This window comes from Macrotis lagotis, chromosome 3, assembly GCF_037893015.1.
Source record: "Macrotis lagotis isolate mMagLag1 chromosome 3, bilby.v1.9.chrom.fasta, whole genome shotgun sequence".
Lineage (NCBI taxonomy): Eukaryota > Metazoa > Chordata > Mammalia > Peramelemorphia > Peramelidae > Macrotis > Macrotis lagotis.
The window spans coordinates 210,654,661-210,667,121 of record NC_133660.1 but is presented as its reverse complement, the minus strand read 5'-3'; the positions used below and the strand labels follow the sequence as shown (position 1 = coordinate 210,667,121).

The 12,461-nt window shown below is 36.1% G+C and overlaps 1 protein-coding gene across 6 annotated transcripts in view; it reads right to left on the bottom strand.

The window, feature by feature from the left end:
- CLNK (cytokine dependent hematopoietic cell linker) overlaps positions 1-12,461 on the bottom strand; it is a 212,607-nt gene that overhangs the window by 103,535 nt on the left and 96,611 nt on the right. For all 6 annotated transcript variants that reach the window (XM_074229786.1, XM_074229788.1, XM_074229791.1 and 3 more), the window contains exon 4: positions 10,616-10,687. In XM_074229786.1, the coding sequence (XP_074085887.1) occupies positions 10,616-10,687 (72 nt within the window). The remainder of the gene's footprint in view (positions 1-10,615; positions 10,688-12,461) is intronic.

Genomic DNA, 12,461 nt, shown 5'->3' with positions numbered 1-12,461 from the left:
GATGCTGAAAGGTGATCATCCAGTCCAGTCCAATTCCCTCTTTTTTCCCCATAAGAGCAAATGGGATCATAGAACTGTATTACTTTGTAATTTTGAACAACTGTGTAAATGTATCTATTGTTCTCAGCACCAGGACCACCACCACCACCACTATCATCATTATCAATTTCATTGATCATTATGGACATTGAAATAGAATAAGATTTGAGGCAATGGAAAATTAGCTATGGTTCATCTTCCAAGCTGCAACTTGTTTGTGCAATGATAATAATCCTGGGCACTTGCATTACACCTTCCTCTGAGGTGCTCAAAGTGCGTCACAAAGAGCAATTAATTAAGCATCACAAAGTACTTAGGGAGTAAATATTATTATGCATCTCGTGGCAATGGGAAGTTGGACACAGGGAAGTAAGAAGACTGAGATATGTTGATTGGGATTGGACCCGAGCCTTCAGCGCCAGCCATCCGGTTTTCCTTGTTGGCTCCTAGGTACCATTTCTTCTTCTTAAAAGAAACAAAAACCCCTGAAACCAAAAAAACTAACTGATATATTTTGTTTTTATTTTGCCTATGTTTCCTCACCTTTATTTCTCTCCCCAAATCTCACCAGGCCTTGGCATCATTTCTAAACAGAACTGATAAAACAGAAACACTGCAAACAATTAGACCATTTCCAGGCTGTGCTGGGAATTTGTAGAAATTCATAGGTAATTGGTCAGTGAGGAATAACTGGAAACTTTCTTTTGATATTTTTAATGGGAGGCAGTTGCCTTAGTAAAGACTAGCCTGGATTGAGAATGAGGACACCTGCATTTGAGCTTCAGCTCTCTCACTAATTAACTATGTAATTGTCAGTTATTCAATTCTACCATCATTTATTAGTCATTTTCCTCCCATAAGTCTCAGCTTCCTCATCTGTTAAAAATGAGTGGATTATATGTGATCAGGTCTCAAGGAATATCTAGTAAATTATGAAAGATTTTTGCATCGGTGGCTGTTCACTGATGAAATCCTTGAAGTAACTTTAATGATCATCATAACAACAATAAGAATAGTTTTATTGAAGCCCCCAAATACATCCAATATTTCTGACTCGACAACAAAAAAAGAAAGCTCATTTTTCTTCAATAATTGGTGACAGTGAGCTATTTCAGAGTTGAATCCATTTACAGTAAATGTACAGGAGGCAAAATATCTTATGCAGGATGCAAACAAACATGAGGTCAAAACTTTTGAATGCTAAGCTAAATCCTTTAGAGATTCTGGACAATTGTGGTTTTTCAATGATCTGGAGACATCCTGATGTAAATCTGACTCAGCTATGGATTTTCACCCTGTGTGCCTGTTGGTGAGAGGAGCCCCTGAAGTGATGATGCTCATTCAGATGTCATCTCCTCTGGGATTTTAAACCCCAGGGTACCCCATGCGTCAGTGTGCGCCAAATGAATTAGCAGAGGAAATGGTGGTAGCCCTGGGAAAGAGCTTATTATTCCTGCTGAGCCATGCATTGAGGGCTTTAAAGAAGAAGAAAAGAGAAGAAGGAAAAAGGAAAGTCAGGAGCAGCTGTCTGGAGCCTGGGGTAGAGGGAACATTGAAAGCAGGCCTTGCCACAGCAGAGCATTGGAAGAGAAAACTCTGGGCTGCAAGTCAGGAGACCCACAGTGAATTCCTGCTCTGCCATGAACTTGCTGTGGGATGTTGAGCAAGGCACGTCATGGTGCCCTCTTGAAATTTGGTTTCCTCATTTGTAAAATGAAGGAATTGAATTAGATGATTTCTAAAGTCCCTTTCAGAATTGGTATCATGTGTTTTTATCCAGATCTAACAATTTGGGTTCCAATGACTCAATCATTGCTCTAAGGTTCCTTTCACCTATGTTCTTCAAGGTCCCCTGCAAGGTCCCTCTGACAGACATTCCATGTTCTAAGCTCTCCTGCAGCTCTGGCATTCCATGTTCTAAGCTCACCTGCAGCTAGGACATTCTATGTCCAAGCTCCCTGCCCCCCCCCCAGCTCTGACAAACATTCTATATTCTAAGGTCTGTTCCAGATCTGAGAGACATCTATGTTCTAAGGTCCCCTCCAGCTCTGACAAACATTCTGTGCTCTAAGATCCCCTATAGCCCAAACATTCTATATTCCAAGGTTCCCTTCAGCTATGGTCCAAGGTCCTCCTCCAGCTCAGACATTTTATGTTTAAAGGTCCTGGCCAACTCTGACATTCTGTGTTCTCAAGTCCCCTACAGCTCTGACATTTTATGCTTCAAGGTCCCTTCCAGTTCTGACACTTTATGTTACAAAGCTCTACTTGAGCTAATGATTTAAGACCATTAGGGAGAGGAAAGTGTGACTAGGTGACTACTTGAGCTTTATCACTTCCAACATACGGGGAGCTGAAATGGCAATTTTTGCAGTGGGTTTATAGGACTGGGCATCTCACAGCCCTGAGTGATTTATGAAAGATACACTAGCAAACTTCAGGGAGATTGTATTTGTTGTTGTAGTTGTTGTGCTGGTGGCAGTGGTGGCTATTGTTTATTTTTTTTCTTTGGTTTGAAGCTATCATGCATGAATTTCAGGACAGTATAATGGTCCTAATGACAATAACAAATAATAGGATCCCATATGATTTGGCATCAGTTAGATGATGTCACAGGTTAGTGGTTAGATTTCTCTTTATTGAGTTTATCAGATCACATCTGAGTTGAAGGAAAACGATGAGTAGTTCTTTTGCATTCTCAAACAATGTGCAAAGGTCCAGGCAAAGCAGATCATTTTGATGGAGTTCAAATTGTGATCAACCTCCATTTCCCGTGCATGCCTTTGCACTATGCTCCATTCCTGGAATTCTCTTACACTTCACCTCTATTTCTTGAATTCTTGTTTTTTTTTTAAGGTTTTTGCAAGGCAAATGGAGTTAAGTGGCTTGCCCAAGGCCACACAGCTAGGTAATTATTAAGTGTCAGGGCCAGTGCTTTATCCACTACTCCACCTAGCTGCCCCCACCTCTATTTCTTAAAACCCCAGACTGGAATGGTACCTTTGGCCTGAGGCCTTTTTCTGGCCTCCCTTCCTGCTCTCTGGTGCTAGTGACTTACCATTTAGGGTTCCTTTCATTTACTCTGAGGATAACTCACAATTATTTATGCCCTTTTTATTTTCTCTATTAGAATGTAAGCTTCTTGGGGGCAGCTAGGTGGTGCAGTGGATAGAGCACGGGCCCTGGAGTCAGGAGGACCTGAGTTCAAATTCAGCCTCAGACACTTAATTACCTAGTTGTATAGCTTTGGGCAAGCCACTTAAGGCAATTTGCCTTGCAAAAAAAAATCCTAAAAAAAAGGATGTAAGCTTCTTTATTTCCCAGATTGTTATCTCTCTTTGCAGTCTAATACTTAGCAAATAGTGCCTGCTACATAGTAAATGATTAAAAGTACTTGTTGATATAAATGTATTTATATTTCTATGTACATAATATGAATCAATATATGTATGTATCAATAATGCATATTTGAGTATGTACACATATATTTCATATATCATCTATGTGTGTGTATGAATATAAATGTATAAAAGAGGAAACAAAGGTTAGAGCTTCTGAGCATATTGATTGGCTAAGCAATGTATGCCAGTTGCTCAATAAACTGGCACCAGGCTCCTCAGCTTGGCAATGGACCTTGAAAACAGAAGGAGAAATATTTTTTTCATATTAAAAACAATTAGTCAAATATGACCAATTAAAAGAAAACAATTAAGAAGGATACAAAATAAGGTAATGTGATTTCCAATTGGAAGAAGTTTAGTGTGAACAATATGGGGCCAGTTTTCAGATAAGACAGATGGTTTGTCTATATCTCTCTCTATATATGGATTCATCCATAAATTGATATTTACCTCTATACATTTCTCTATATATTTACTTGTGTGTTCATAAATGCATTCTACACATAGTTTTTTTTAAAAAAATCTTTAAATGATTTTTATGTATTGGAATTAATTTTTCCTTTATAATTATTCAATTGCCCTTTCCCTACCCCTGGCAAGCCAGAGATCCACAGTTCTCTAATCTTAGTTATTTGTAGGAATATTATTTGGCTATCATGTTATTTTGTATCTCAAAAAGTTGCAACTTGGGCCCTGTGTCTGAAGAAAATTGTGACTGGGGTGCTCAACAACCAACCTTAGCGTGATATAATTACAGTAGCTTTTGTGTTTCTTCTGGAGATGACTTCTAGAGGAGAATGTGGTACTGGGCCCCATGGGAGCTAATCAAGATGGCTTTTCTCAATCCTGCCAAAAGTTAACTGATTCAATAACATAGACAGTTTTTAAATCCTGCTCCTTCATTTTATACATTTTAAAGAAAATAATTCCTAAGTAGGAGCATAAGATTTAATTGAACTTTGTTTTGGTATTAAGGGAATTGAGGCAATTGAGTGAACCACATTGACTCCATCGTGTGACTCAATTCTGGATCTTTCTCAGTTCCCTTTCAATAGAAATAGACCCAATTCAATAGACCCAATTATGGGTCTAGTCCAATTTCTGTCTTGTGAGAAAACTTTACTCAATTATGGGAATTGTGAGAAAGCTTTATTACATTGTTTAAACCTAACCTTGTGCAGCTGGGAAACTGGGACCATCTCTCTCCCTGCTGTTTAGAGACCCTTAACCAAGGATGTAGGTTATGCTGACCAGAAACCCAGTCAAATCCAAAGAGTTTTTCCCCCCAGTTGTACATTTCAAGCAAGCCATATAACTTATCCAAAAACTGGCCCCATCTAGTTCACCCTAATCTTCCTCCAATTGAAAATCAAATTACCTAATTTTGTTTCCTAGTTAATTGTTTTCTTTTAATTGGTCTTATTTGACTAATTGTTTTTAATATGTAAAAATTTTTCTCTCCATTTTCAAGGTCCATTGCCAAGCTGAAGAGTCTGGTGCCAGTTTTTTGAGCAATTGGCATACATTGTTTAAAAATCAATAAACTCAAAAGCTCAAATCTTTGTTTCTTCTTTCCTTTGTTTCATTGTTTACCCAGCACAGTATAGCACTCCTGTGATAGAAACTTCCTTCACTGATACAGATTGAGAACTAATCCATAATTTATAATCTTAGAGGGTTTCCTGGGGCCACTGAGAGGTTGTTAGTTGCCCAGTATGACACATCAACTATACAGGTAGAAACCAGACTTGAACCCAGGTTTTCTTGGTTCTACTATGCTAGAATCAATTGGATATTAGTGTAGGTTGCTTTTTTGGGGGGGCGGTTTGCAAGGCAAATGGGGTTAAGTGGCTTGCCCAAGGCCACACAGCTAGGTAATTATTAAGTGTCTGAGCCCAGATTTGAACCCAGGTACTCCTGACTCCAAGGCCAGTGCTTAATCACCGCCTAGCCGCCCCTGTAGGTTGCTTTTGAATGCTTTGGTCTCTGAGAGATCATCAAATCACATTCTGGTTTTATAGGTAGGAAACCTGATACCCAATGAAGGGAAATGAATTGCTCCAGGATTCACAGGACTTGAATTTAGGTCTCCTGACTTTTAATCCTGTATTTGTTTGTCTTTTGCATTAGAGAATGCTTTACAGGTAATTTTTATTTCCAAGGCAACTCCATGGAAAAGGAATGAACCCTTAATTGGAGTTATTAATTCCAAATCCCAGGTCCACAATTTGCTTTCTACATTAAGTTTGGGCAAATCACTTCACCTTCTAAAAACCCCTCTCCTCACTTTTCAAAAAAGATTAATAATATTCACACCATCTACTTCACTAGTTTAACAGTGAAGTGGCCTTACTCTGGCTTCTATCCTGTCTTTGGAGACTTGATTTCTTTATCTGTAAAATGAAGGGATGAGCACTGAGTTACCTTCCAGATCTAAATCTATAAACCTCAGAATCTCTTTATTAAATTTTATTTAAATTTTTTCAACTACATGCAAAGATAGTGTTCAACATTAATTTTTTGTAAGGTTTTGAGTGCCATATTTTTCTACCTCTTTCTTTTTCCTTCCCCCTTCCCAGGACAGCAGGTAATCTTATAGAAGTTGTATATATATACCCTCATTAAACCCATAAGAGCCATGGATCTCAATTTCTTCATCTATAAAATGAGATGGTTGGATGAATTCATTCCAAAAACCCCCTTTCAGCTCTATAATCTATGAACTCCTTTCCTGGGCTTTCTGGAAAGGCAACTCTTACTCATGCTCAAGTGACTATGTGAGTAGTAAAATGACAGCAGAACAGACTTATACATAGATGTTCTGAATGATCAAATGGTCTGTTCTTGCTATTTGTATTTAAAGCTGATCTGTGTTTTTGGTTCAATCATCTTTCAGTAATGTCTGACTCTTTGTGGCCCTATTTAGGTTTTTTGGGCAAAGGTACTGGAGTAGTTTGCCATTTCCTTCTCCAGTTCATTTTACAGTTAAGGAAATTGAGGCAAGTAGGGTCAGGTGACTTGCCAAGGGTCCCAAAACTAGGGTCTGAGGTCAGATTTGAACCTAGGAAGAAGAGTCTTCCTGACTCTAGCCTTCAGTCCATCCACTGTGCCAAGAAAAGTAACAGTCCCAAATATATAGTTAATAGAAATTCCACTTTGGGGCATACACATCTAATAATAATTTATATTCTCATTTCACCTTTCATTATAAAATATGCAGTGACAAAGAGATGTCTATGTTTATCGAATATATGTATATTTGAATACTACTTTATAAATGGTTTGTTATAGATTGCTGTAACATCATCTGTTATTCTTTTTTAATATCACCAGAGCATGCTATGACACATCCTCAAATAATTTGTTTTGGAATAAGTCGATTCTTCTAGCTTCCTTTTTTAATATAATTGTAAATATTGCTTCAATGTATGTTATTGTTTCAGCCACACCAATTTAAAGGAAGGTTCTTGGATTTTCTTTTTCTTGTATCTTATTTTATCTGGTGGAAGTGAGGAAAGCTGACTTAAGAGGCATTATTGAAAGATATTTAATGTTAACTTCTGTTAGCCTGAACACATCCATAATTTTTCAGAAGCATAGTGAGTTCTTAAAGAACTCTTGGATAATTGGCCACTGCCTGTCTATAATTCCTTCGCATTTCCTAGGGGAAAAGGTAGGACAAGCAGGTAATATTTGGAAAGTAGAGAGAGATCTGTTTCTTAGGGTCTTGTTCTTAGTAGAAGACTTGGTTTTTCCTGTGCTTTCTTATAATGAGAAAGGTTAGACATTAAACAAAAAGCATAGTAATAATAACTGTGGGCATCTTGGTGGCTAGAGCCAGACCTGGAGTCAAGAAGACTCATCTTCCTAAGTTCAAATCCAGCCTCAGACATATACTTGCTGTTTGATCCTGGGCAAGTCATAACCCTGTTTGCCTTGGCTTCTTCATTTGTAAAATGAGCTGGAGGAGGAAAACCACTCTAGTATCTTTGCCAAGAAAATCACAAATGGACTCATAAAGAGTTGGATGCAACTGAAAAAAATTAGTGAATAGCAATAATAATGAATGCAATGTAATTATTTGCAATAACCATAAAACTTACCTAGCACAATGCCTTATATTTAGTAGGTCCTTGAAAAAGATAATTCAAATGAATCAAGACAGGATCCATATAGCAGCCTTATGAATCAGTTCATGTTATCATTCCCGTTTTACAAGTGAGAAAACTGAGACTAAGGCAGATTAAATGACTTGCATAGGGTCATACAGCTAATAAATGTCTGAGGCAGAATTCAGCCCTAAGTCTTCCTTACTCCTTGTCTAATGTATATCCTCTGTGCCACTAGGATCAGGAAAATGTAATAGCCATATTGATCAGCAAATTAGACACATACTTCCTTCAAAATGTACTGATTATTTTTGTATGTACGTATGCATGTGTTTCTGTGTATATATATGCATATATATACACACATATACATACATATATAATTATTTAATATATGTAGATATTTCTATATATCATATTTCCTTTTAATGTCTCATGGAATCATGGAATCTCAAAACTGAAAAGAGAAACAAAGAGAACAGTCTACCTAGGCAAGAATAATTTTTACAATGTGACTGAGTAGTCATTCACCTTTTGTTGAAAGCTATATTTCATATATATATATATATATATACATACATAGACATATACATATATATATATATATATATATATATATATATATATATTATATCTTAGAAGGGGGAAATCTGGTATCACCCATGGCAATTCATTCTACTTTTGAGCAACTCAGATTTTTGAGGTTTGTTCATTTCTTTTAAAATCAAACCTAAATCTATTTCTTTATTTTGTCTACCCATTCCTTCTTGCTCCAACCTCTTGAGACGTCTTATTTTTGGAGGTTTACTCTATATTTAAACTGATGGGAGTTCTGTGCATGGTAGAATAATTCTGTTCTCCTGAACTGGAAGGAAAAAAAATCCAGTTGCCAACATTGGAAACCCCACAGAAATTTAGTTTAGCAGGTTAATCTCCCTTCTCCAGAGAGCAAAAAAGTATCACACAAAGACATAAACTCAAAAATCTAAGCCTCTAAGAAGATAAGGAGAGGTCAGACCACTGGGTCAAGGTCGCAAAGAGACTAAAGAGCAGAGGTTTTGTTTGACAAAAATGACTACTTAAAACAACAGAAGAGATGGGATTTGCATTCAGGTCCTTTGTTTCAAAGTTCTTCTCTCTTTGTATTATAGCATTATCGACAAAGAGAGAGGGAGGGAAGGAAGGAGGGAATGAGGGAGGAAGGAAAGGAAGGAGGAAGGAAGGAAGGAAAGAAGAAAAGAAAAGAAAAAAGAGAAAGAAAGATAGAAAGAAAGAAAGAAAGGAAGGAAGGAAGGAAGGAAGGAAGGAAGGAAGGAAGAAAGAAAGAAAGAAAGAAAGAAAGAAAGAAAGAAAGAAAGAAAGAAAGAAAGACACAAGAGCTATTTTCCTTCCTTATCAGAGAACAGATGCTCAATATAGGAGCTGTTCTTAAAAGGTCAAAATTCAGTTGAAAGCATTCATTTGATTCTCTGATCTACCTGCTCAGGCCACTAATTCTGGGTTTCTTACCCTAATTCTGTCATATGCCTAATCCCTAATCCATACTATAACTCCATATTGCAATTGAATCACATATAAAGGAACCTTAATTTATTGATATAGATGATTGAATTGAGTGATCTAATAATATTATTCTCTTTCTGGCTGTATAAAAGAAAGAAATGCCCAACATCTATGTTGTCTCAATTCAACACATTTTTTAAGCACCTACCAAATGTAAGACATTGTGCTATCCATTGGGAACTTGAAGATGAAAACTGACAGTCACTGCTCCCAAGGGGCTTAAAATCCAATAGGGGTAATAATATATGTTCATAAGAATGTATGATACAAGAAAAAATGTGATAAGTACAAAGAAGGCAGTCTAGACAAGGTGCAATAAAAAGCTGAAGAGAGAAATAGAATGAGACAGAGACAGAGAGACAGAAGAAGAAAAAAGAAGAGAGGGACAGACCAGAGAGAGCATCAGAAAGAGAGCTAGAGACAGAGAAACACAAAGAAGCAGAGAGAATATTCAGGTACAGGTATCAAAAAAGCCTTTATGCAGGAGTCATCCTTGAAGAAAGACAGATATTTCAATAGGCAGAGACACATAAAGGATCCATTACAAGCATGGAGATGTCCTATGCAAAAGTATTTTAGAAGATTATTTCAGCAACAAATAGTCACTTGGTTGGAATATAAAGAAAACAAAAGGAAGTAATTAAAACAAGGGTGGGAAGGTTAGAACCTAATTGTGGAGAATATTCAATATCAGGCTAAAGAGATTGTATTTGCATCCCTTAGGAAAAAGGGAGCCACTAAAAGTTCTTGAGGACAGGAATGACATGATACTGTTTTTGCATTTGAATGATGATTTTGATGACTGTGTGCAGGCACTGGAAAAGAAGTGCTAGAGACAAAGAGAACAAATAGGTTCTATGTTAGGGGATTACAATATAAGGAGAAAAGATAGGATAGAGGCAAGAAATATTGTGGAAATGGAATAAGAAAGACTAAGGAATTGGTTATGGGGGAGCAATGAAAGAGAGGAAAGAATAAAAGATGACAGAAGTTTCTGGTCTGGGAGACTTGAAAGCTTAATAAGCCATAATAATAATAATAATAATAATAATAATAATAATAATAATAATAATAATAATAATAATAATTCATTTTAGGAGGAGGGAAGGGTTTTTTTGGGGGGGGCTATGATTTTAGTTTTGAACATGTTGAATTTGAAGTACTATTAGGATATTCAGGTGGAGCTGTCCAGCATGAGATTCGAAATATGGCATAGGGACTTATAAGGGGAGAGACAGCTATACAGGTGGATAATTACATAGATTTTAGGGTCATCTGCATAGAGATTATAATTAAAACCAAGGGAGTGGTTATCTTATTCATGAAAGGAATATATAGAAAGAAGAGAAATGTGTTGAGGATAATATCTTGGAAAGGGGTAGCAATAAAGAATAAGGAAAGAAGATCCAGGAGGGACAGTTAGAGATATCTACATAGTTCAGAATGTGTGCATCAGAATTTAGATTTTCATTCCCTTGTTTAAAAATGAATAAATATTCTGACCTATTTGGGGATAGACCAAGGTTCTGGCTTTTCAAAACAGTTGATCCCTCTTTGGTGGTTCTTCGATTACCTCTAGGATAAAAGAAAAAAAATTGCTGTCAGAAAATAGCAGTAAATTGAAACACATTCATTAAATGGATTCACTCATATATTACTAAGTTAGGTTTAAGTATTAGACTTTTTACAGAGATGCAGAATGTCTTTAAGTATTTTCATTGCTATTAAAAATTCAGAATTTACAAATCATTAATTTCTTAAATTTAGAAAAAATTTAAAAATTATACACCATACAATTTTATATCTAAATATTTCCTTAGAAACTCATCAATAATAAAAAAAGAAGAAACTCATCAATATGGGTATTCTCTCCTTGTCTTTAAGATCTAGACCCTTCCATTTCTTTTCTATCTTGTATGATTTTTTCCCCCAATGGTTTCCTATAGATCTCCCCAATGTGTTAGATGCCTTTTTCATTTGGTTCCTCATTTTTTTTAAAGCTTTGGTTCTTCGGAGGTTGTGGTGTTCCAAGATTTGCTTGCCTGTGGTACTCCAAGTTTCAGTTTCTTCAGGAAGAAATTTTGCTAAAAATCTTTGTTTTTATTTTTGTAATTGAGGAGTGATTAGGAATCAATGTTGAAAAATGCATTTGTAAGCCTTGCTATTTCTTCATCCCCAGCACATCCATATGCAATTGTGGTTCATATATATGTATATATATATATATATATATATATATATATATATATATATATATATATATGTGTGTGTGTGTGTGTGTGTGTGTGTGTTTCACTGATTCAATACATTGCCATATAATTCCATAAAATAGTTGTAACAACAGACATTTTTCATTTATTTGGTTTTCTTATACAAATTATTATATTGATCTCTTGTGAGTAGTTATGAATCTCTTTGAGGTACTGCCACATTCTGAATCTTGATTCAGTTAACTCAATATCATCCATGTAGATAGACCAGGTTTGAGAAGTTCAAGAAGTCTGAGCATTATCAATTACTTAGAAATCTCATAATAAGAGCTAGCATTTCAATGACATTTTAAAATAGGTAAGATACAGGTGTCTCATTTAATCTTCACAACCCTATGGGGCAGGTGTTGTTATCATTCCCATTTTACAGATGAGTAAACCAAGGCCAGAGGAAGTAAAGTGACTTATTCAGTTACATAGCTAGTATCTGAGGCAGAATTTGAACTCAGGTCTTCCTTACTCCATCAAGTCCAATGTTTTATTTACTGTGCCACATAGTCGCCTCTTCCTATATAACATGAATATCTTCTCCCAAGGGACAGCCAGAAGACAGTGGAAATGGGCTCTGTCAAACAACATTATGACAAATGAAAATGACAATATCTAAAAGACTGGATATAATTGGGTACTGATAAGGGAGACATTTGTGAATCAGCTGTGTGTAATCAGACCATCCAGATAGAGCAAAGGACCAAAGTAATATCAAATTAGAAGAAAGGTTAAAGATAAGATGATGCTACGAACAACTGCCACAGTTTCAACCTGACCTATTTAAATATGCTGCTAATACACCATAGTGGAAAAAATGAATAATGGAAAATTTTTTTATAAGGAGTTAGAAAAGATAAAGCAGAAAAAGTTGCTGAAAATGAAGTTCTTATAAACATTGTGTAACTGTATTTTTAAATTGTATTTATTACTAATACTGTCCTATAAACTTCTTCTTTGAGGGGCTCCAGGTGCATGTCAAAATATTTAGAGTCGTATTCTGCTTGTCAAGGCTTAGATGGTGCTAAAATGAGCTTAGACATCTGGGTGAGAAGTAATAGTCACTTACCTGGATCCAATGTCATTTTAAA